Below are 26934 nucleotides of genomic sequence, written 5' to 3' on the forward strand. Positions count from 1 at the left end.
TGAAGCTAGTGGGTGATTAAACTGTAAAAAGTGCTTAGCCACCGGCTTGTCTGACTGGCCGTCCCTGTAGGCCAACCTGATACTGGAACGGTGGCCTCTTATCCTCTCACACAGGGCGGTCTCAGTCTTACCCACATATGCCAGTCCACAGGGGCATGTGAGTTTATAAATCACATGCGTCGTTCTACAAGTAATGGTATGCTGTATGGTATACTTCTTCGTTGTGTGTGGGTGGTTAAACATCTTGGAAGGCGTCATATGTCCGCATGTTACACACCCTAAGCAACGTACTGACCCCCGTTTCTGGGTGTCAATTTCTTTGGAGTAACTTTTGTATGGGTCTGTATGCACCAAAATGTCCTTTAAATTCTTATTCCTCTTGTGGCAGATGAGGGGCCTTTCACGAAACACCTTGGGGAGCGTATCATCAGTCGCCACAATTCTCCAATTTTTTCGAACGACAGCTGAAATCTGAGGACTTAATGTATGATAAGTCATCGGAAGGACTAACTGCTGAGGTGGATTTGTCTCCTTATGGGCTCGTGGTGCTCTGGCACCTTCTAGGGCCTTATTCAAACTGTGTCCATAATATCCACGCTGCAGGAATTTGTCAGTCATCTCCCTTATCTGTGTTTCTTTTCTTATCTCATCAGAGTTGTTCCTCATAACCCTAAGGTACTGTGCCTTAGGTAACGATCGTTTCAATGGTTCCGGGTGTGCACTTTGTGCATGAAGAAGGGTGTTTCGGTCCGTATCTTTGGTGTACAGACTGTATTCGATGTTGTGTTCGCCAACAGTCAATTCAACATCCAAGAATTGTACCTTGGTCGGACTAATGTTGGCCGTTAGTCTAATTGGTGATGGTAATAAATTCAGCTGCTCAACCATTTGGTGTGCTTCAATGAGTGTGCCATTCCATACTATTAACAAATCGTCAATAAAGCGATAGTATCCTTTGATCAAATGGGCATATGTTGATAAAATATTTTCTTGTTCATAAACGTACATGTACGCATTGGCGTACATGGGGGGCCATAGCCGCCCCCATAGAAGTGCCCAATGTTTGCAAGAACCACTCTTCCTCGAAGCGGAAGTAATTTTGTTCCAATGCCAGTGTCAATACTTCCAAAACGAATTCTATAGGAGGACCTTTGTACAATAAAGAATGCGTTAAAACCGACCTCATAGCCTCTCGGTGTCTCCAAAGGGACTTAATGAAACCATATCGTACCTTTCATTCCTATGAACCTTGTCTCCAGCTTGTAATGTTTTTACTATGATTATGCAGTAGTTTTACCCTAATAATAATAATTTTTTTTGAAAAAAATTTTTTAGGTGGAGTTTTACAGTAGAGTGCACAGTATATTACATAACATACACCATAGGAGGAACTATGACATATAAACTAGAAAAAGCAAAATTCTAATGAATATACTACAGTGTAGCTTGTTAAATTTCCCCTATGTAGTACTAAAAGATGTCCATAATTACACAGTATAGTCCATGATAGATTCTCTGGATTTGTATTGTGTGTATGTTATGGTGGAGAGAGATATACATGCACCAGGTTATTACTGTTAAAAATGACTAAACTACTTTTTAAAAAAATCTTTTTAAGAAAATTCTTTTAAGTAATCATGAGATATATGGCATGTGATGTTGATGAACCCTTTAGAAAATATTCTTTTAGCACTTTATACATATATATTTTTTGAGCACTTTTTGTACATATCACTGTTTGCACAGTTTGCTATACCCACAGTGTCAATTATATATGCACTTGCACTTTAATGTATTCCAGCTATTAGCACTTTATATAGATAGCACTATCATTAGCAACAGCAGTTGCCTTATTAAACTTAGACTTCTATTAGTCAATCACACACTCAATGCACTTTATCAACAAATCTTTTTTCAATAGTTCCCCTCACGGCCAGGGTGATTTTCAGTGACTTCGGCAGTTGCAGTTCCGTTCCCATGGTGACCGCGTTAAGCTTCCGGTCGTCATGGAAACGGGCGTGATGACGTCATCACGTCACAGGGGCGGAGCCTGGTTTGCACATGCGCACAGGGCGGCATAGGACGCCGATCAGGAAATGCACTTCACCTGAGGGTAAGCTCGTTTATGCTATGTATCTTGTATATAAATCGATTTGTATGCATGTATTAATGTGTTTGGTCCTGAGGAAAGTCCTGTTTGTAGGACTGAAACGTCGACCTCATTTTAATTTGTTCGAAATAAAGATTGGATTTTAAAATTACTCCGTGAGTGCTGCTACCTTGTTGGATTTTCTGGATATTCAAGCCCTGGCAAAGCACCCGGTTCTCGAGGCATATTACAGCGTGAGTGCAAGAACTTTCTCCTTTTTTCTTTATATATATATATATATATATATATATATATATATATATATATATATATATATATATATATATATATATATAATGGAAAATCCTTGCACACGGGCTCCAGTGGTATATACTTGCTGGGTGCATGGATCAACGTTTCAGTCCCTAAGTGTGACTTTCTTCAGGATCAATATATCATATTGATCCTGAAGAAAGTCACACTTAGGGACTGAAACGTTGATCCATGTTTTAATCTTGCAAATAAAAGAAGATTTTAAGTGAAGACCGTGAGTGCTGCCGTTTCTTAAAAAATAAATAAAAACATATATGTGTATATATATATATGTGTGTGTGTGTGTGTGTGTGTGTGTGTGTGTGTGTATATATATATATATATATATATATATATATATATATGTGTGTGTGTGTGTGTGTGTATATAAAAAAAATTAGATAGATATACAAAATCCAATATGCTTGCACTCCTGGTGATAATCACGATATTGCCCGGTGCTGATCCAGCAAAATTAGTAGAAATCCCAGTAAACGGAAAGCACTCCAGGGTCTTTGAGGTATAGTAAAATGTAACTTTTAATTCATATAAAAAAATAATAAAACAAACATCAACGTTTCGGCTCACATCTGGAGCCTTCTTCAGGATGACAAACATGCTCCGGGCACTGACTCTACTACTGAAGGGGATTGGCTAAACCTAACACTAACCACAAAGCTTGGACCACGTGTCACTTGCCATGGACGCTGCACACTATGCTCAACACACTGTGTGCAACCAACTTATGCCTGCACCTGAGCTAGTCACATATCTAGCAAGCACCATATCATATATCATTATTAGCCCTAACTTAGTCCTATTATTGCAGATGTCTATACACAATCTTCACTGTACCTCTCTCTCAAGCATATTCTGCCCTTGTAATGCTATAATCTTAGTGCTACTTTCAGGTTATCTTGTTCTGTTATTACACATATATTCATATTCACAAAGCTCAACAGGCCTAGCATCTGTCCTGCACCCAAACACAAGTGTCCAGCTCTTACACACGATAAAACAGTTATGCAAGCTACTTCCAGGTTACTAGTATTAGCTCATACATGTTACATACTTGACTAACTTAAATCCTATCACTAGTATACCACATGCATCTCTCACTAGTCCTCGCAACCAAGCTACTCAATCTGAGACACCGCAGACTAGTAAATTAGTTAACATAAAATAAAAATTTTCACATTTCCATGCCACCTATATACCTACGTTTATGTATAAATGTACGCTGTTGTGGTGTTTGACATTGCCTTGTACTCACCTGCACAACAAAAATAAAAATTACAAAAAAAATGTCACATAGAATTTATAACCGTATAAAGATAGCAACTTCTCCTTAATGCAACACACTCTCTCTGTGCAAAGATTAAAAGTTACAATTGTATATAGATGGTACTTGGTACCTATCAGGCTTAAAAAATGTTCCCATCTACATCAGACTTATGCTGGAGACAATGTGGGGAAATTGGTAATATGTATCATATTTGGTGGACTTGTATTAAATTAAAATTGTTCTGGGATTTTATCCTCTCGTTAATACAAATCATTGTCCCCACAATCACAAAATTGTCACCAAAATTGGGCTTATTCAAATTGCTTTCAAATTTCTTAAACAAGGTAAAAAAATTGTTATCTCATATTTTAATTGCTGCTACGTCCTTGATACCCAGATATTGGAAAAAGGGTACATTACCATCTGAATGACACGTGGGATTCATATTCAACGAATAATACAGAGGAGGTGGATTTATTTTCTTGGCATAGATAATTGAAAACATTTCTCTTTCTCAATAATATATTATACATGATTATTTCAGTTATTAATATTAAGGTCAATTGTTTTATTTACCTCTATTTTCTTTTTGTTGTTGTTGTTGTTTTATACTGTCAATATTGCTTAATTGATACTTTCCTTTTATCATATTAACATTGTATTTGATATAAATTCTTTATAGATATATTGTGATCTACTAATTGTTTACAACAGTGTTATGTAATTATAAAAAAATTCAATAAAAAATATTTGAAAAGAAATTGCAAGTATTGTATACAAGAGAATTTGGTGGATTAGGTTGTCCCATTCTAGGCTTGTCTGGTAAATTGTGCCTTATTATGGCTCCATCATCCATGAATAGTCTCTGACTACTTCTCATTGTGTTTCTTTTAGGTACATTATTATGGATATTCTCTGCTTGACCATCTGTTCCTCACTGAGGTGAAGTTCAATACATTATCCACATGTGTTCTGGATTCTTCCCAGTAATGCTCACCTTCTCGGGTTTCTTTTTGTCCCTCCTTATTTTATCGGGCAGTCTGGAACCTCCCTTACAATGCCCTGAATTTGCCCGTGGTTGGACTCTGGACCCTGACGTGGAGTATTTGCTCCCCAACTTCACAGCCCCTAGTTCTATCCAGAGAATTGTTGCAAAAGATGACAATGAGCCATTGCTTTTCCTGACCACCACCAATCGCTTATATGTTCTCAATGGCTTGGACTTTCAACTTCTACAGACCATCATCACTGGACCCACAAACAGTCCTGAATGTGAGATATGCTCACAGTGCAATATGGGTGATGATCTTCCTCTTCAGCCTGAGGACACTGAAAGCAAAATCCTAGTAATGGACCCAATATACGATTATTTGTATAGCTGTGGGTCTTCTTTACATGGACTCTGTTTTATGCATGAGTTTTCAGGTTCTAAGATCTTCAGACATCAATGTCTCTTTAGGAGCCAAGACAACTCTCCAGCTTCATGTCGGGACTGTATTGCCAGCCCCATGGGGACACTGCTCACGGTGGTAGCACGAAGAGCAGATGTTTATTTTTATCTTGCTTCCTCTATAAATTCCACCATTGCTGAGAGTTATAGTCCTGACTCTGTGTCTATACGAAGGCTTCTCTCTTCAGAAGATGGTTTTGCAGGCAACATCCATAAACTGACTGTGGAACCACAATTGAGAAACTCTTATCCCATCCATTATGTATACACGTTCGAGAATGGTGGGTTTGTATATTTTCTCACAGTGCAACCCGAGAGTCTTGGATCCTCAGTTTATCACACTAGAGTGGTGCGCCTCAGTGCAGAGGAGGAGGAGATGAAAAGGTACGGGGAACATAAAGGATTAAGCTGGTGGTGGGGTTGGGGGATAATTATAGTATTTACGAAAAGGAAGGAGTTGCCTGTCAATACGAGGCTTAAGACCGTGAACTCGAGGGTTAGGTGTGTTCTGATTCCACAGCAAGGTTATCTTGCATTAGACATATTCATTCCATATTGATTCCTTATTTGATTTTCCATCAAATGCACTTCCTGCACATTAGATCCACCCCTTTGTCTCCCCCTTCCTAAAAAGAAATGAGAGACGAGCTGGCAGGAAGTGTCCAACTTTACATTTCTCAGAAACCCAAATTCACAGAAATTAAGAGCAATGTTGGATTCAGTTGCAGGAATAAAGAAAATAAATTGAAAACCACTCGTACAAGGTTTATAAATGTCCCGTGACTTCCAACTACTTGTTTGACTGTTTCATTGTGAGCGAGTGTTGGAGGCTGTTAGGGAGAAATTAGTGAGGAACCCAAAAAACCTAGATCTTGGATTCCTAATGTTGGTCTCCAGTTCTTTGCACTACAGATCCCATAATCATAGATGAAGCTGGCATGTAATTTAGAGAATTGTCTAACAGGAAATATATATATTTTTTTCCCTTTCAGCAAAAATAATTTAATTACTAAATTATGCTTCTTTCTCTCCCCATACCCCCACTTCCCGTGCTTCACCTATCTCCGTTGATAGTTACCGAGAGCTGGTTCTAGAATGTCGACATGAGCAGAAGCGCAGACGGAGAAGATCAGAGCCTGAAGTCTTTAATGTTGTACAGGCTGCTCATTTGGTCACGGTTGGAGACACACTAGCTCCACAACTCGGAGTAAAAAGTGATGACCCTGTCCTCTTTGCCGCCTTTGCACAAAGTGAACCACAGAGTGAAAAACCAAGTAAAAAATCTGCACTCTGTGCTTTCGCTCTCCAGTACATTGACTCTTCTATTGATGATGGAATGAAAAAATGCTGCGAATTTAAATCAAAGCCTGATGGCCTCAAGAGAGATCTACAGTTCTACCAACCTGATATGTACTGTCCGCAAAATGTAAGTGTAAACAAGAGAAGGAACACAGATAATGGGGAAGGGTCAGATAAACCATAATATATATATATATAGTGTGAGTCAGACGCTAAGAGCAAGTCACCAACTAGTTTGTTAATCCGCTTCTCAGTGGTCTTACATGTTCCCAACTTGCCCCATTACAGTCTATAATGAATGCAGTGACAAGGCTTATCCTCCTGTCCACCTGCACCTCCTATGCCTCACCCCTTTGCCAGTCCCTTCCCGTAAGATATAGGACTCAATTTAAGATCCTGATACTTGCTTACAAATCTCTACACAATGCTGCTCCAACATACTTATCCGCAGTAATACACAAATGTCCCGTCTAGTTCCCTACACTCTGCCAGAGACCTACGTCTAACCTCTGTTTATACTCCTACCTCTGATGCTTACCTTAAAGACTTCACCAGGGTTGCACCGTTCCTATGGAACGCCATTCCCCTCTCTGTTAGACTTTCATCCAGTCTCCACTCCTTCAAAACATCTAGGAAAACTTAATTCTTTAGGAAAGCATATCAGTTAAACTGTGAACAACTTTCCCTCCCTGCACCCTGATTCTGCTCCTGCAACTGTCATCAAAACAAAGCATTAAGCTCTCAGTGAATACTATCCTATCAACCTACTTTTCTACCCTACCCGTACCTTTTGTGTCACTAAAGCCCACTCACGCTAGCATGTAAGCTCATTGAGCTGGGCCCTCAATCCCCCTAGGTTCTTGTGTGTCCAATTCGTCTGGTTACAAATACGTGTCTGTTAGTCCACCCATTGTACAGCGCTACGTAACTTGTTGGCGCTTTATAAATAATATCAAAATTATGGAATAAATCTAAAATGAAAATGGATTATTCAATAAAGTTAGAACTCAAAGTGAATTTAAAATTGAAGGTAGAAAAGGCCAAAGTGGAAAAATTCAGTTAGTCCGCTATGCTTCCAGTCTAATTACTATGGCCTCAAATTTTCAATTAACTTTAAATTAATATTGAATTATCTTTTTAATGAATAACAATGTTACGTATTTGGGTAGTTCTTGACTTTTGACTCATACTGAATATAAGTTTTTATTGGACAGCACTATGAAAATTATAAAACTGGTTTTAAGAAAAAGACAAATGTCATGGCTAAAAGGAATTTATGGAGGTAATTATAGTATTGAATTATAAGTGAGAAGCCCAGTCAAGTCTTACAAACTTCCACAGGGTTATCCATTAAAGTGAGATTTAAAATTTGAGGTTAAAATAGCTGAACCGGGAAAAAGTCTCCAGTACATTTAAGCTACTTTGGCCTTAAAGGACCACTATAGGCACCCAGATCACTTCAGCTTAATGAAGTGGTCTGGGTGCCAGGTCCAGCTAGGATTAACACTTTCTGCTGTAAACATAGCAGTTTCAGATAAACTGCTATGTTTACATATGGGTTAATCCAGCCTCTAGTGGCTGTCTCATTGACAGCCGCTAGAGGCGCTTCTCACTGTGATTTTCACAGTGAGAAGACGCCAGCGTCCATAGGAAAGCATTGAGAATGCTTTCCTATGGGCTGGCTGAATGCGCGCGCGGGTCTTGCCGCGCATGCGCATTCAGCCGATGACCTCAGAAGAGGGAGGAGAGTCCCAGCAAAAAGGTAAGGGATTAACCCCCTTCCTCCCCCCTCAGTTCAGCGGCAGTGGGATCCTGAGGGTGGGGGCACCCTCAGGGCACTAGTGCCAGGAAAATGAGTTTGTTTTCCTGCCACTATAGTGGTCCTTTAAATTTGAAATTCACTTTAAATTATTACTTTAGTGGAGGAAAAGGCAACCTTTGGCACTCCAGACGTTTTGGACCACACCTCCCATGATGCTTTGCCAGCATTATAGCTTTAGGGGCATTGTGGGAGATGTAGTCCACAACAGCTGGAGTGCCTACCCCTGCTTTAGTAACCCCCTCCCCCCCTTGCATTCAGTAATGCTCATTGTGGCTGCAGGCTCTTAACTGACGTCCAATAATTATGGTGCTAGCGGACTGCTAAACTGTACATTGGTTATGGGTAACAACTTTTACAAGCATGTCTACTGTCCAAATACAGACCTGAGTGTTATTGCTAATCTAGAAGTAGAATTTCTGAATTAGCAATATGGTAAGTGGGTGCCAGCCCACAGGTGCCCTGGGATCCCTGATATTGGTGAAAATACACAAGCAGTATGATTTAGAACCAATGGATCCCCCACACAGCCTATTAGTACCATGTCACTTCAAATACATATAGTGCTTTTGGTGTTTAGATTGTGTCTTGAAGGCAGGGTGGACTTATCAGTGTGTGGGTTATTGTTTAGGAGGATTGTTTAATCAGGCCTGCCTTTAGGACAGGATGATGCAATTATTTCTAGAGTTTATGAGGTGGTTCAACCAGTCCTGCCCTTAAGGCAGGTTTTCCTAATTCCTTTTTATTTACTTATTTGACAATTCTAAAATATCAACCATATCCAAAGTTCCCTGTTAAATCAGTGTTGTCCTGTTTAGAATTGCTTTGGTTTGTATGAAGCCTACTAACATTCATTATATAGCACTAAATATCAATTCAACAATTTAATGTTGCAGAAATATGACACTTTGCAAACAATTTTCAGTGCGTTGCTTATATGCTTCCCTTAAAAAGATAGTTTATCTATTTATACTGATCAGCTACAACATTAAACCCACTTTCCTGATCATGTATAGGTCCCCTTGTTCTGCCAAAACAGCTCTGATGCGTTGAGGCATGAACTCCACGTGGCCTCTGAACGTGTTCTGTGATACTTGGCACCAAGAAATTAGCAGCAGATCCGTTAAATCCTGCAAACTGCGAGGTGGGGCCTCCATGGATTAGGTTTGTTGTTCCAGGATCTAGATCTGGGGAAATTGCAACCCCGAACTCTTTGTCATGTTGCTCAAACCATTCTTGCTCTGAACACATGAAATTCAAGAACTGACCACTTTTATTTCATTTATGAAATATTTTTTACCAGGAAAGATACATTGAGATTTCTCTCGTTATCAAGTATGTCCTGCAGTATGTGCTTTTTAGGGCCAGTTATATTCTGTTGTTTTGACCAATGATTTTTAACTTGTCTTTGAATTAATATTTTGCCTCTACCCTACAGGTAAACTTATCTGACCCAGTTCCAGATTTGAAGTGTTGGCATGTCCCCACACTGTTATCTCCATCCTTAAAACGTATTGATTTATTTTATGGGAAGCTGAGTGGGGTCCTTATTACATCTGTGTATGTCACAAAGCACGAAAATCTTACTATCGGGCACCTAGGGTCATCTGATGGAAGAGTGACACAGGTGAGATTATAGAAATGAATGCATAGAAACACAATCATTTTGTGTGTAATGTCCTGGCACTCTAAGAAACAGTTGTATGTGGGGAAAAATATAAAATTGTAATGACTACATCTGCATAAAATATTACATAATATATCTAAATTAAAGCTGATTTGGTTGGTTGATCCCATAACATTTCCAGCAATGCAATACATACAAAAACAAGTTGGAGTGAATTGTTTGTATATGTAAATTCTACCATCAACGATAAAAAAAAAAAACACTTACTACAACCATAAGTATATATTTACTTTATTGTTGATTGAACAATTTACATATTTTAATATTCGCACAGATGTAACAACTTGGGTTATTTTGTGATATTCCCTTTAAATAGACACTACAGACCACTGAAGCACTTGAGCAGGCTTCCCCCTTTGTTCTCGTTCATAAAAGTGCTTATTTTAAGAGAAATCAGCACTTTTATGAATTGATTTGGGAAAAGTAAAGCTGACGGCTAATAGTGCTTCCTGATCCATTCCACTTGGATGATTGTTTAAATGGAAATGGGAGCTTTCATAGGGAAGTATTGGTCTTATGCTTCCCTGTGAGAATCATGCTATTGGGTGATTGCCACATTTGATTGACACATTTGTGGCAATGGCTGTGCTCACAGTTTTGTTCGAACAGGAAGGTGAGACTGCCGCCATTAACCGTCTGCAAGCAGCAGCAGAGGGAGGGAGGAGCAGAGAGACGGGACTAGTAGCCACTTGGTAAAAAATAAATAAAAAGTAAGCTTTGTTGCGGGGCGTGGCTGGACTGTGCATGAGAGCAGACGTGTAGACACAGAGCTCCGTGCCCTCGGCCTACACTATTTGCTACCAAAGCCTGCAAAAGAGCCCTCAAATGGTTCGAACGAAGAAGCACCTGCTCCTGGGAACCCCCCACGCCGGTTCCCCGCGGATCGGCAAAGGTACCTTGGACGATTTTGTGTCCACTCCGTAGGACTCCCGCTCCGCTGAGCCTGCAGCAAAGATGGCGCCGGCTTCTCCTGAAGCAGAAAGCGCGGGAGTCTCCTCCGAGGACGGAGACCAGACTCGAGGACGGAGACCAGACTGATGCACTGACACTAATCCGGCAAGAACTTACCCAGATCTCGGCCAGCATGCTCACGAAGGCGGACTCTACAGGAATGCTGAGGGAGTTCCGAGAAGCTATGCGAGAGGAGATTGCCGCCATGCGCACAGAGCTGACCGCAGTGGAGGTGAGAGTGGAGGCCCTGGAGACAGAGGCGGAGGCGAGCCGGTCTCAACACAGGGCTGCTGAGGTTGCCACCACCAGACAGGGGAACCTCCTATTAACACTGAGGCGGCAGGTAGAAGACTTGGAGAACCGCAGCCGCCGCCAGAACATACGTATCCGCGGCCTACCGGAGCCGGACTCAACCCCGCTGTCAGAAACGGTACAGGCCCTTTTCAAGCAAATCCTGGGCCGCAACTGCCCTGAAGTTATCCAATTCGATCAGATTCACAGAGCCCTGGGACCCCCGAGACAAGATGGGAAGCCTAGAGATGTATTATGCTGCCTGCACGCCTATAGCCTGAAGGATGCATTAATGGCGGCCACCAGGGGCACAGATAGTATCTTGTTCCAGGGCGCGCATGTGGCGCTGTTCCAAGACCTCTCTAGCCTGACTCTGGACGCAAGGAGAGCACTAAGACCCATAACGGCTATCCTGCGGGAGAAAAATGTGCCCTACCGCTGGGGTTTCCCATTCAGTCTGCAAATACGACATGGCAATACCTGGCTACACATCCGATGGCCTGATGATGTGGCCCCCACACTACGAGCGCTACACATCCCCTATGTACGCACCCGCAACTGGTTGCTGGAGACACCGCTGGCGCCCAACCGGAGACGAGACTCGACTGCAGGCTCCTAGGGCCAGACCGGCACTTACTGCGGCCTTAGCATGACTTCCTGAGTTGATCCCTGACCTGTGCATCCCGCCATATCCATGGAGTCAAAATTGAGTTTCCCCCCAATACGACGAGGCTATTATACTTAGCTAGGACTCCAGCTTTCACAACATAAAGGAGATTCCTAAGCACGCACTTCTTCACTTCCGCACATGTACTACCCCCTTCTGTTTATTCCGTAAAAATTGTTACAGCTTCATTGTATGGTACTATGTATTGTGTGTTTTACTCTCGTTAAAACCTAAATAAAAACACAGAATGTCAAAAAAAAAAAAAAAGGAAGCTTTGTTTTCTTTTATAGGGGTGGGGATCACCTGTACTCTACATGGTTAAAGGAGTGTTATATTAATAGAGCCCATACTTGTGTAGTTTTAGTATTCACTAAATTCTGAATTGTCTTGAATACAAACTAAGAAGGTTACTCACTAAAGTGACAATTCAAAGTGATTCAAACAGAATCCCAAATTTAAGACCAGAGTAGTCGAACTGAAAGCATAGCTGACTTAAATGATTTTTACAGATTCACTTTTTTGACCTTAACCAGGCTAGCGGTATTCCCGAGCGTGACTCGGGGTTAATTTTCGCTGCCAGAAGCGGTAACCCCGAGTCACGCTCGGGGTAGATAACAGAGCTGGCAGCGGAGTCTCCTTACCTTCTCCTTGCGATCCAGCGATGTCCCCGCGCTGTGATTGCCGGTGAGAGCGCCGGCGGATGCCTCCATCTGACTTCCTGGTTCCGTCTCTGTGAGCCGCAGAGGCTCATGGGGGCGGAACTGGGCGGGTAATTCAAATGTTTCAAGCATAAAAGTGACACACACACATAAAGTTAGGTGATACAGTGAAATCCTGTCAGATTACATTGTATCACCTCAGATTTGACACAGTATCACCTCAGCTTTGAAATTTGATCATCCTACACTGCCCTGCCTGCCCTTTTTGCTGTAATTTCTGCCCATAAAATAAATTTTTTACCATGGCATCAAAGCGTCACTTTAGCATCTCCAAAGCGGGTTTGGATCAGATGAGTGACAGCGGCAGCGACACAGAGCCCCTCGCAGAATTGAGCGACTGCGATAGCGATTCGTGGCAAGATTCGTCATCCGACTCTGACAGTGACCAGAGAAGTGGCGACAGCGACGATTCTGCACCCGAGCTCAGTGATGTGCGCACTTGGTGCCTTATTGATTGCGGTATGGATGAGGTACCGCCGCCAAGATTTCCGTTTACTGGATCACCTGGGATGAAGGTAGACGTTGAGCACAATGATCCTTTGGCATACCTAAAATTATTTCTCACAGATGACGTCATTGAAAAGATTGTCACAGAGACAAATCGCTACAACGAGCAGCAATCAGCTACTCTGCATAGCAAGTTTTCCAGGAACAGAAAATGGGAACCGGTATATTATTTATTAGATTATAATTCATGATTTTATGTTTCGAACTTTATCACATCTGAGAGTACTTTTGGTCAGGTTTAAGAAAGTAATTACTGGCCTACAAGACATAACACCAAATTTCCATGCAAAAAAATGGTACCGCTTTTGGTACAAAATTCCTGACATAATCATACCGCCAGGGAGGTTAAATTTGAAATTCACTTTGAATTTACCTTGAATTTCACTTTAGTGAATAACCCTGTAACTTAAAAAAAAAAAAAAAAGAATTAGGCCAAATAGTTAAAGGGACACTATAGTCTCAAAGACAACTATAGCTTATTGAACAGTTTGGAATATAGATCATGCTCCTTGTAGTCTCACTGCTCAATGCTGTCATTTGTGGAGTTAAATCACTGTTTATACAGCCTTAGTCACACCTCCCTGCATGTGACTTGCACAGCCTTCCTGAACACTTCCTGTAATGAGAAATCTAATTTTTACACTTCCTTTATTGCAAATCCTGTTTAATTTATAATTTATTATCTCCTGCTCTGTTACTAGCTTGCTAGACCCTGCAAAGCCCCCCTTTCTGTAGGTAAAGTTCAATTTACAGAGCAGGAGATAAAACATTTTAAAGTTACATCTGATCGAAAATAAAACTCTTTTTTTTTTTCATGCAGGCTGTCCGTAACAGCCAGGGGAGGTGTGGGTAGGGCTGCATAAACCGATACAAAAGTGATTTAACTCCTAAATGGCAGAGAATTGAGAAGTGAGACTTTAGAGGCTTGATCTATACACTAAAACTGCTTCATTAAGCTGAAGTAGTTTTGATGACTATAGTGCCCTTTTAAATTAAAGAAAAAAGGTTACTTGGAGAATTTTGCCAACTAGACGTACCTAGGATCTTACACTTATATGGACATTATAGCGTTTGGAATACAAATGTTTTTCTAATGCTATACTCGCTATACAAAACTGTATTCCTGTCACTATAGCTCCCTCTGCCTCCCCCCTTCCTTGCGCCACCCCACCTGGGTGAATATAGGGTTAAAAAGTCTTTATTTACTTACCTTAATCCAGTGCCGATGTCCATCTGCATTGGGTCGATGCTCCGCCCCCTCCGACGGCCTGCAATGAGCAGGCGCGGCAAATGCTGCGTGTGCACTAGACCTCCCAAAGGAAAGCATTGCATCACTGCTATGGATAAAATCTGACGCCTGATGTCCTCACCAAAGGTCCGTCTTGATCCAGGAAGCCCTCTAGTTCCTTTCTCTGGAACTGCAGCACTAAGTGCAAAAGGTACACTGTACCCAGCCCACTTCAATGAGCTGTGTACAGGGCCGGACTGGCCCACTGGGATAACTGGAAATTTCCCGGTGGGCCGCAGCACTTGGGGCCGGGGAGAGACTGGAGAGCCCTATTACCTATAACTAATACCATTTGGTAAGTTTTTTTTACCTCAGACTGTGCGAGTCCAAGGGAATTATGAGCTTTGTGCCGGTGCGGCCGCATTGAGGTTGTGGCGGCTGGAGGGGGCACTGCAGGGAGAGAGCTTTCTGTCGCTAAAGCTCTGCCCCCCGGGCCACAAGCTCGCGAGCTCCACACCCGGCTGCAAGCTGTTGACCTCAGGGCAGGAAGCGGCCAGGGAATGGAGTCCTCACCTCCCAGGACTACCGCAGCAGCTTGCAGTGCTAGGTAGGCTTCAATTACACTGCAGCTAATGAGTGAGAGTGATCTCTTGTGTGTGTGTGTGTGTGTGTACGTGTGCCTGCTATTGTGAGCATGTGTGTTTTAGTGAGCATGCCTGCAGTGAGCGTGTGTGTCAGTGAGCACGTTTGTGGTGAGCATGTACGTGTGTGTCAGTGAGTGCGTGTCAGTGAGCACGTCTGCAGTGAGTGTTTGTCAGTGAGCACATCTGTAGTGAGCACGTATGTGTCAGTGAGCATGTCTGTAGTTATCATGTATGTGTGGGTCAGTGAGCATGTCTGTAATTAGCATGTATGTGTGGGTCAGTGAGCATGTCTGTAGTAAGCATGTATGTGTGGGTCAGTGAGCATGTCTGTAGTAAGCATGTATGTGTGGGTCTGTGAGCATGTCTGTAGTAAGCATGTATGTGTGGGTCTGTGAGCATGTCTGTAGTGAGCATGTATGTGTGGGTCAGTGAGCATGTATGTGTGGATCAGTGAGCTTGTGTGTGTCAGTGACCATACCAATAATAAAAGTATATATTTATATATCCTTTTGTGAGAATTGTTAAATATCCCTTTCTAAAATTTAAGATATGGCTACGTTTTGCTACCCCAGATTGAGTGAGTAATTCTAATTCATAAAAAAAGAAAAAAAAATATATAAAAACATGTATGCCAGTCCTATAAGTCATTGTGCCACGGTTGTGTGTGTGTGTGTGTGTATATATATATATATATATATATATATATATATATATATATATATATATATATATATATATATATATATATATATATATATATATATATATATATATGTATGTATATATATATATATATATATATATATATATATATATACACACACACACACATACTACTGTGGCACAGTGACTTATGGGGCTGGCATACATTTTTTTTCCCGGGCTGCTATGCCTTCCGAGTCCAACCCTGGCTGTGTACCTTGTGTACACTGTAAAAAAAATATTTTGCTTGCCTTTTCTCCATCACAGAGTCTCCCTTGGCGCTGTTGCCTGCTTCTCCTCACATGACACCTCCAAGATGACGGTCCAATCCAATGCACCTCATGGAGGAGCACTGGGAACCGCTATGCACCAATAATTCTCTTGTCATAGAGAATCATTGAATGCAGTGTACATGTGCATGTGATGTCTTGGTATGACGGAATACGTAACAATCCCAGTTTTCCTATCCAGAGGATTTGGAGGTGCGCTTGAAGATGCATTTCCAAGCCTTCTAACTATTAAAATGAATTGTTTTTGGGGCACTTACAAGGGGGGAGGGGGTGGGGGGCTTCTAAAGCAGATTTAGTAAGATGAAGTTGTTATAGTGAGCACAGTATTCATTTAAGTAAATAGCCGTGCTGATTCTTACATTATGAGAAATTAAACTGTAGACTTTAGATATCTGTACCTTTTGTCAAATCAAGGCAGGGTCACAGTAAGCACAATGGTCACATTATCAAGATCTATCAGGAGATAGGCTCATGTTACTAACAATCTTTACTAGCCCCTAGGGTCGTGTGATGAAGAATGTCCGGGAGCCCTGAGGGTTACTTTTTCAAGAATTTCTAGGGGCTGCAACAGCCATGTTATCAACATAATATAGGAGCCCTGAAGGTCCTTTCAGGAAAAGGATTAGGCCATCAGTACATTCTAGGTCCCTGAATGTGATTTTGTTATCAATACTCTTACAAGGCCTAATAGTGAATTTAACTGCCCCATAGCCTCAAGGGTAACTTTTTGTATACTAAGGTACATTGCTCATTTAATGTTCTTCCTCCTCCATTCCATCCCAAGAATGTTTGATGGAAGATGTAAAGTTTATCTATAGCTTAGTTCAGTGGGGACGTGTATAAAAATGCTCTTTGATGAAGTTTATATTGTACATGCTTTTTGGGGAGAAATAAAGTTGTATGGATATGGGTAATGTACTGTTCAAGCTTGATTGGTCATACCGATAGCCTTCAGCTTCTTCTCTTTTAATGAGAACTGTTGTGACATGTTATTTTTTCTGATGTTGGCCATGGTTTAATTAGAACCAATCATATATTTTTTGAGAGTTTGTTGGCTCCCAGTAAGCAATTTTCTGCTTGGCTTGATTAAATAGTTGCCATTAAAGGCTTATTGGAATCTGGTAATTATGGGTCTGAATATAAAAACTGATGCATATACTTTACAATTAAAATATTGAGTGGATTCAATAGCTTTTTGGGGGGCCTGAATTGCCAATAAATAGCCTTTTGAATTCTACATTAGCAGCCAGCGAGAGAATAGTTTAAAAAAAAACAAAAAAAACTGCTAGGCAGGAATAGAAAGGGTAATGGGATCAATATGACGTCCATATTTGCATATTGAGATCTCATATGCCCCCACCCGCCATACCACAGGTAGGAAGGTAATCAAAAACTAGTGATTGGACAGCTAGTGCTACCCAGTCTCTAATAAAATATGGGGTTGGGCTAGCACCGGTCTCACCCATTGTAATCAGGTCGGGGCTTCAAATATAATAATGAGAATGTGCTCAAATATTTGCCAGCCCCCACCCATGAGCAGTGGGTGAGGGTTTTTATTAATCAGGGGGGCACTAAACTGTCCCCCATTGCCCTAACCCATAGGCTGCCATAGACTTGGGTTAGGGGGGTGTTACTGACAATGGCGGTGGTGGACATGATATTTCAACCCTTAATCTATAGGCTTTAAAAGGGAGTCTGTATTAATTACAAAAGGTGGGGGTTGGTATACCATTGTCCACGCCAAATAGTGTGGGCAAGTTGTCTCCGCCCACCTTGGCGTAACTAGGGTTCTTAAAATATAATAGTGAAGGGGCCCAATAAATCTAAGACCTGGGGAAAAATCATATTTACCTTTGTTGTTTTCTCATTTCTTAAGTCTTCTTTTCTTCAGCCCACAAAAGGCCAAATAAAAGTGCATAATAACTGATGCTACTTTTAAAAATGTATAAAAACAAACATTGCATAAGGCACAACTAAAAAAAAAAAGTTGCACAATAATAAATCCAACTGAACCCTACTAGGACTTTATAGAAACTGCATAATTTTCTAAATACATTCATTAGTCCCTGGTCTTCTCTTATAGCTAGGATAGTCTTATGCCTATTCCACATGCTTAAACTTTCACTGTGTTAACGTCTACCACTTCAGCTGCATCCACTACCCTCTTAGTAAAGTAATACTTCCTGAAATTATTTTTAAACCTTTGCCCCTCTAATTTAAGATTGTCCTCTTGTTGTGGTAGTTTTTCTTCTTTGAAATATAGTCTCCTCTTTTACTTTAATCCCCTTTCAATGGTTCTGTTATATCCCTTCTGTCTCGTCTTTCCTCCAAGCTATACATGTTAAGATCCTTTAACCTTTCCTGGTAAATTGTATCCCGCAATCCATGAACCAGTTTAGTAGCTCTTCTCTGAACTCTCTCTAAGGTATTAATATCCTTCTGAAGATATGGTCTCCAGTACTGCGTACAATACTCCAAGTGAGGTCTCACCAGTGTTCTGTACAATGGCATGAGCACTTCTCTCTTTCTACTACTAATACCTCTCCCTATATAACCAAGCATTCTGCTAGCATTTCCTGCTGCTCTATTACATTGTCTGCCTACCTTTAAGTCATCAGAAATAATCGCCCCTAAATCCCTTTCCTCAGATGTTGAGGTTAGGACTCTATCAAATATTCTGTACTCTGCCTTGGGTTTTTACGTCCAAGATGCATTATCTTGCACTTATCCACATTAAATGTCAGCTGCCAAAATTCTGACCATTTTTCTAGTCTACCTAAGTCATTTGCCATTTGGCCCCTCCCTCCTGGAATATCTTTATAAAGGCTTTCCCATGCTTTGTAAAGCTTGGTCAAAGGCATTGGTTGGTTTATAAGCCAACCAATCAGAGCAAGTCTCCCCTATCTTAAGACTTGGGTGGCTGTTCACTGTGCAGTAGACATGTCCCCACTGTCAGCATGGCTGGTGAGAACTTAAGGGGAATATTATACATCCCTCATACTAATGTGGGGCATCATATAGACTTTTCTAATTTTATATAAGATTGTCAGCTCAACAGTCAAGACCGTTTCACTGTCAAAATATTACAAGACAATTTTATCAAAGTAATGTTTAATAAGTGTATGTTTTGTTTTTTTTATCCCCCACCCCCCCCCCCCCCCCCAGGTTATCCTGCTGCGCAACACTGAGCCACTTACACTGTCCAATTTTTCCCTAAGTGACAGTCATCCTGTGTCACGTGAGGTCACTCTCATTGGGGACAACTTGATTTTTGTCACTGGGAATAAAGTGAGTAGAAAGCCATTGTTATTAATTGTTGCAGATGTGGGAGTGAGGAATTTAGAACTGATTCCCAAATACCTATGTCTGGTCTTCTTTGTAGGCAACACAGGTCAAAGTCACTGGTCCTGGGTGTCGCCATCTTCTAATCTGCAGCCGCTGTCTGCGTGCTTCCCGCTACATGGACTGTGGCTGGTGTGAAAATGGCTGCTCCAGAAAAGAAGAATGTCAAGGGGTGTGGAACCAGCAAACTTGTGCTCCTACTATCACGGAGGTAAATACACTGTTCATAATATGATACAAATGTGTCCTATACAGTAGTTCACAAGTGGAAAGGGTTTTCCAGGCGCCATAGGTCAATGAGCCTTTCACGTCATCTCATCTAAGTCCACCTTAGATCATGATCATGTAACACAAATGTTCCCATACATTGCTTTGTGAAGAAATAACCATGAATTGTTTTGAGAAACTGAATTGCAAGTTTTAAGCAAACTTAGTAGTTTTTAATAATTCCAAACTGATCTTTTTCTATTTATTTATTGTATACATTTTTATTTTTTAAAGTGCTGATTACAATTATAAATTACCCCATCTGTTTTGGCTCTTCACCATTCTTTCCCCTGTTGTCTTTTCCACCTCAGTATCTATATTCACCATTATCTACCTCCCCATGGTTTTCTGTCTTTCTCCCATGACAAATTCCCTCATTTCTCAAGGTCTTTTCTTTATTTCCCTGGTCATTTCCTCACCCGTCTCTGCTTCGTCCCTTCAGCAATGTTGGTTGTCTTTTCCCATCCCCAATATTGCATGCTATTTACTCCCCACAAGTCTCTGTAATATCTGTGCCTTTGAACCTGTGGATCTCTTCCTACCCGCTGTGACCTTTATCAAGTCATAGATGGTGACTAAATGTTGTCCTGTGTGATGCTTCATTAACAAGCAGCTAAATTCACAAGCTGAGTACCTTGACTGTAATGTAGCTCCTTGTACCCCTGGCTGGGTACCTCTGCCAAGGACCGCTTCCTAGCTGGAACAGGGGACAATCCTCAGCACTCTAGCCCTCAGTCGCCGTGGCTTGACTGGGGTCCTGGAACCCCTCTCTCCTGGTGCCGAATGCTCCCTACTCGGCTATATCCCCTTTTTACATTTCTATAGACACTTGACTGACATTGAACTCACATTTCACAGTGGGAAGGGCCCAGCACCTCCACAGCCATAAAACTGGACGACACTCAGTCCTGGGAGCTCAAGTCCTTACAAGAACTTTCCCAGTTGAATCCTTCACACTGGAAGAGTGATAAGCCCTTTCACCTCCCAGGAACCAGACGACACATAGTTCTGGGAGTACAAGCTGGAATACGTTTATTGGCAGCTACAATTGGCCCTATATGCAGGACCCCATGCAAGGGGCATTCCCCCTTGACCTGAGAGTAGTCTACAGTAAAAACATACACACGATTACATTGGCTCTCAATTCCAGGACACTCCCATACAAAACAAGGTAATCCCTCCCCTGTGCCTGGGAGATAATTGAGTCAGGATCTGAACTAACTCCATTATCTCCTGGCACAGAAAACGCACATTTCCCAAACACCCCCAAAGCATCTTAAAAATACATAAAACACCCTGAAAGTTACATCCCCTGATAGCTCCGATCTGGGTTACCAACCTATCCAAATATCACCCAGATCAGTTCAGGGGCTCAGGATTTTCCTGAAAGTCATAATTTGACCAACCGCACACATGGTCCTATGCCCAAAATAGATCCATAGAATCGCGGCTAAGTGCCACTGGGGATCGACCGGGAACCGCAAAGTCTTCATGCCGAAAATAGTTCCAGCGCATTCGCAGCTAATTCCCCCTGAAGTCTATTCGCGATTTTGGTCCATGCGAATGGCTTCTAGGGAGCTAGTGTTCAGTTCTATGCACACGAATCGAAAGTGCCAAACCAGGGGGAATAAAATATGGGTCTTTACAGTTGCTGACCTGGCCCATAGTCGGTGGGCAGGAGGCCAGCTTCCACACTCCTCCAGGAGTCCGTGGCAAACGTCTGTGGAAAGCGGCGTTTGTCACATGACCTTCTTTGATTTTCCTGAATCCTGTTACTAGAGGTTGGGGCTAACCCCAGCCCTATTGCTAGGCTTCTTACTAGACCTGTTACACCACAACTTTATTTTTGATTGTTTGCTTTTAGGAGTTTTATCCCTTTGGGAGTGCAGTCCTATTCACTGGAGTTTTTTTAAAACAATCCCCATGTAAACCAGTAGGGTTAGCAGAAACACACCTGTTTTTCCCATTGTGAAAGCTCTATTTCTACAACCCACAGTGTTCTTAGTGACATTTTTCTAAATGTCCCAGTGTGTGTCTGTGAAAAGTCTGGTTATATAAACACTCCCAGACTTGTACTTAAAGGGAAAGTGAAGATTCCTGACATATTATCTTAAAAGCAGTATTGGTGCATTTTATGCCGTATTTAAAGAGAATTCTTTCTATGACAGTTAATGTTAAAGTTCGCCTCTTTTCTAAGGCTTGTTTAAACAAATACCGTAGTCTGTAAATGCCTTTAAAGAAACAAAGATGCATTCTGATAATAGTTTCCCATGACGTCTAAGCTACAAACCGATTCAAACTGCTTTATGTGATACTGCTTTACAAGTGTCACATTTCAGGCACAATGTAGCCACTGATTATCCAACTACCAACCATTTTGTGACTTTTTTTCACTAAATAGTCAGTTGTAGTGAATGTAAAATCAAATTGCAAAATGTAGGTCAAAGTAGCTGATCTGGAAAAATTATCTTACTCCGCTATAGTCACAGCTTAAATATTTTAGACTAACATTTACTATTGGGTTTTTATTTCACTAAAATTCACTGTCTATAGAGTAAACCTTATGATGTTTGTAACTATGAGGAATTCCTGTATTATTGCTGATTTACACCTATACTATTCTAGCCTGATGTCTTGGTTAAGGTATGGAGTTGTGTAGAACATATTAATAAAGCACTTCATCTTTATTGTGAGATTACAAACGTAATACCACCAAAAGAGAAAATATAAACAACTCCACATGAATTTATTTAAAACGTTGGTTATGAAACTTAAAAACCCAAAAGAGAGCAAACATTTAGTTTGATATACAGATAACAGACTTCTAGTGTAAATAGTGAATATATAGTGGTTATAAAACCGTGCAAAAGAACATTAAACACGTTAATCTTCCTACGTGTTGTTTTAACAAGCAAGCCATTTTGATTCTGCTATTAAATATAGGAAATTATCTCCCCAGTTAATTGAGTATTTCTCTGCCTGTAAATCGCTGACAAGTCAAAGCCTTGTAACCTATATATATTTTTATATAACCAACTTTTAGAATAGCTTTATATTGATTGGTAAACTTGTTTCTTTATAGTTCCATTATTCTCCGCTATCCCCCCTTTTTACAGTTCTATAGACACTTGACTGACATTGAACTCACATTTCACAGTGGTAAGGGCCCAGCACCTCCACAGCCATAAAACTAGTATTATGAGCAATATTTTTGTTAAGATAAAATGATCTGCTCTTGTTCGAAATAATATAAATCGTTTAGGTCATGAGGTTACCTAGAAGGTTCTGCAATATGCCTACACAACTGGTTACAACTTTAACTACACCTCTAATCCAATGTCATGTATGTCCCGGTCATGTATATTTAATTTTAATTATGCTTGTCTTTTTTTTTTTTTTGTGTGTGCAGTTTTTTCCAAAAAGTGCACCCTTGCGTGGTAATACCGACATTACCATATGTGGAAGAGATTTTCAGGCTCATAGCGTGTACCAGGGCCCTGCTAACGCCCCAATTAGCAACAACACCCACAGAGTGACCATGGGTCCTCGACAATGTCTTGTTGTCCCAGAAAAGTGCAACAACAAAAGGTGAAGAATTGTATTGTAATGACACAAGTGTGTGAAGTAATGTGGTAGATCATTTTGTGAGTGTGCAGAGATAGTCCGTGTTGTACAGCATGGCAGGATACAATCCATTGATTGAAAGGTAGTACAAGTAACAGAATAGCTGATTAGTAAATTATTGGTAATGGCTATCGTAAAGGTACACAGCGGGGCTAAGTGAGTGTCACCTACTTTTTTGCAGGCTGGTTTGTACATTGCAGTCGCAGGGACCTCCAGATGCCTTGTCTGCTGCAGAGATCCTTCTAACGATTTCTGAAAAGGTGCCACAAAACTCCTACTACATACGCGGTAGTGTGTCAGTCAGCGGCTTCACTTTTGTGGTAAGGAGTCACAAGTTGGGGATCGAAAAAAACATCTTGGGTGGTGGGATACAACGAGTCAATGTTATTAGTGCAGGATACAGGGCAGTAATGGCACTGAGAGTGTGTAATGATAAGAGCTGTGGGCAGATATAGGGCATTAACTGGATGGCACGAGATATGGTAAGGAAGGTGATGCCAAAACTTGAGTGATGGCATTTATTAAATGATCTTTAATCCTGGAAATATAATGAGAAGGTTAACAAATGCTATTGAAAGACGTAAAGATTTATACAGTTGGAAAACACAGTAGTAATCAGACAGATTATTGTACAATTATTAAAATACTAGCCAGTATGCTCCCCTCCTGCACACCCACACTTGTATTTCCGTCTGTCATCAGAAACCAGTTATTACATCTGTTTCCCCATCGTATGGACCACTGGTTGGAGGCTCCAGTCTTATCCTGAAAGGAATAAATTTGACAGCTGGAGAATCCCAAAGGGTGTTAATTGGCCAAACAGAGTGTACGATGATTGATGGGTGAGATATCATTTTAATGGCTTAATATGCACATTTAATGTGGTACCAGCAGTCTGCTTGGAAGACTGGAGGCACCTTGCAAGGAAAATTAGGTTAACATTTGTAAATTTCTGAATCAACTTGTTCCTTGTACAGATCTTCTTGCCCTTTCGAAAGTTTATGCTGCGTGACTCCACAAGCTGATACTGTTGGGCCTGCAAATATCGCTGTTTTGTTGGACAACGATGAGATTGACTCATCAGAACCATTCCATTATAAACCTAATCCATATGTGCAACGGATCACCCCAAACTGTAGTTTGGCTCGGTAAGACATATAATCAACACAAACTGTCTAATCCTAAAACAAATTGTATAACATACTATGTAAATTACCCTGCAGGTAAGTGCTCCATCAGAAGGGTCACAAGGTGCTCAGAGCCTAGAACACTTACATTGTATGTATATTTTATTGGAATTTATATAATAAAATATTTTCTACACAACCAGCATCAATATGAACTACACGTACAAAAGACTGTGGGACAGAACAACTCACATGTTGCACTGACTAGGTCTTGTTTATGTGATACATGTGAGCTGGTTTCTATGTTTTTCTGGGCCTCTGACAACCTGCTACTGCTGTTTTGTAGTTAAATGTTTGAAGTCAAATAAAGATTATTGTAACATGTCATCATTCTGTGCCTTCACTTCTACTTTTTATTGGTAGTCTTCTTAAAAATATTGTCTACCGCAGTAAGACTTGTCTTAAAGGGTCACCCAAACACATTGATGTAATCATATTTGTGGTTAATTTAGTCACCCGAATCGTTTTCTTTAGGTCCTCTCCGCCCCCCCACAATTTCCAGGCCATGTTCTCCCCGTTCTCTTCCACGCTTTTCCTGATGGAGAGGAGGCAGGGCTAATCACGGCAGAACAAAAGGTTTATAGGCTTCACTTGCAGGTGCGCACACATCGGTGCTTGCAAGTTAAGAGCCATATTACGGATTTTGCCAGCGCGCAGACGTAACATATGAACAGGATTGCCATTAGGCAGTCAGGAACACAGTTCCTGGCTGCCAAAGTCCTGTGTGCCAGGGGTGCAACTTACTCCCCGCATAAATGTGCTAATACGTCTGGATGTGCAGCGGTTTAAGCAGATACACTGCACATCCAATTTCCTTCCCCCTTGACCTCAAAAAGCACCTAACATTAGTATGCAAACATCCAAATGCTGGCTGTTACATCTGAGTAACCTAAGGGTGATTAGTGCCTGTACTGCAGACAATATAAAGGGATTAGACTCTACTTTCATCGGAGTAATTCTGTGCTTAATTTTCCAGTGAAAGTTGTTATATAAGCAGAGGAGATTAATATCAAGCTGTTCAAATCCATACTTCATAAACAGAGCAGCATAAAGATTATGGAAAGATCATTTAAACAATGCATTTGCTTACTGCAGGGATATGAAAAGCTTACCACAAATGGCTTTAAAACATTTCAACTTTCTGCCTTCTGTATGTACCAATGATTGACCCATCACTCTCATTGTCAGAGTCTCGGTTTTAAAATGGCCAGGAACACTTAGAATATTGACTCAATTATCATGTTGTTTTTTTTTTTTTTTTTTTTTTTTGTGGAGGCATTATACATCTAGCAGATCTTTAATAATGGTTAAAGTTAATAATGCCAGTTTATTTAGAGGTCTGTCCTTATACCAAACCTTTTCTTTTCCAGGGGTACCAAATTTACTATCCACGGTACGAATCTGGATTCAGTCTCCAGCATCACTGTTGCATTTGCTAATTTGAGACAGGTCAGTGCAGAGTCTAATATGCTCACTCAACAGTTTGTGCTGTATATATCTCCATATGACATGATCGATCGATATAGACTAGAACTAATTGTTCCTTCGGTAACTGCAAGTTGTCCGCAAAATAATCTCCAAGCAATGACTCTACCATTGGCAAGCTTGACTGATGGCATGAGCTTTCTAATGTAAAATGCAGCAACCAGGTTTTATGAGATCTACCAGGATCTGTGTTGCTCAAAATGCCTCACATTTTACTGGTTCGTTGAAAGAACTTCGTACCATTATGCTTGAGGATTATTCAACTGATTTTTCAAAAACTCATTTTTGTGAACACTGATTCATAATGAATGCATGTATGCCCAGTTTCATTATGATGATGGTGTCATGAATTCTGACCTCAGCTTTTTAAAAGGGTTTGTCCTTAGAACGGTTGGATTTAATGTTAGGATGCAAAAATACAACAGTGCATGATCTGAGAACTACTCTGTCATGAGATGCCAAAGGGCAGCACCAAAAACACTCTAAGCCAACTAGGGTCTATGATAACAGAGAACAGGAATCCAAAAATACAAGACTAAATAAAAAAAATTCAGACCAGAGAACTAGGAGTGAGCTATCAGGTCTACAGAGAATCATGAAAAGGCTTGTACCAAGTGGAAATTAAGGTTTAAATAGGGGAAAGGAGTATGTCCTTTAAACATCTCCAGAATGTCAATGTGTGTCAATTCTGGAGAGGCATTGTGGAAAGACATGAGGCAGGAAGACTGTATAATGACATGGTTTGGAAGACCAAAAGTGACCAAAGTCTGGGCCTCAACATCAGAAGTGAGACAGATGGAGGAGAAATTGCCAGCAGCACCGACTGGTAACATGACACGTGGGACCCTAGTGATTATGTAACTCTTTCAGCATTGGTAAATGTTTACAAAACATGTTAGAAGACTTTCTTTTAATTTTGGCATGATACCGGTATATGTAACCTGTCTTGATTATATGACAATGCACAAGCAGCATGTGCAGGAATTTATATTTTCTCTATAGTGTTTATGCAAACTTGTGGTCTCTTCCATTAAACTTTGTGTGTTTCTGGTTTACACTCGGCTTTTTTGATATGTTGGCCTGCAGGAG

General features: G+C 40.9%; 1 protein-coding gene across 1 annotated transcript in view; it reads left to right on the forward strand.

The window, feature by feature from the left end:
• Positions 1-26934, forward strand: part of MST1R (macrophage stimulating 1 receptor) — a 100655-nt gene that overhangs the window by 51153 nt on the left and 22568 nt on the right. Inside the window, exons 2-11 of the mRNA XM_063426567.1 lie at positions 4581-5520; positions 6211-6562; positions 9693-9881; positions 19106-19228; positions 19323-19493; positions 22959-23137; positions 23355-23493; positions 23876-24015; positions 24151-24321; positions 25731-25809. Coding sequence (XP_063282637.1) covers positions 4652-5520; positions 6211-6562; positions 9693-9881; positions 19106-19228; positions 19323-19493; positions 22959-23137; positions 23355-23493; positions 23876-24015; positions 24151-24321; positions 25731-25809 — 2412 coding nt within the window. The 5' untranslated portion in view covers positions 4581-4651. The remainder of the gene's footprint in view (positions 1-4580; positions 5521-6210; positions 6563-9692; positions 9882-19105; positions 19229-19322; positions 19494-22958; positions 23138-23354; positions 23494-23875; positions 24016-24150; positions 24322-25730; positions 25810-26934) is intronic.

This window comes from Pelobates fuscus, chromosome 7 (genome assembly GCF_036172605.1).
Source record: "Pelobates fuscus isolate aPelFus1 chromosome 7, aPelFus1.pri, whole genome shotgun sequence".
NCBI classification, from domain to species: Eukaryota; Metazoa; Chordata; class Amphibia; order Anura; family Pelobatidae; genus Pelobates; species Pelobates fuscus.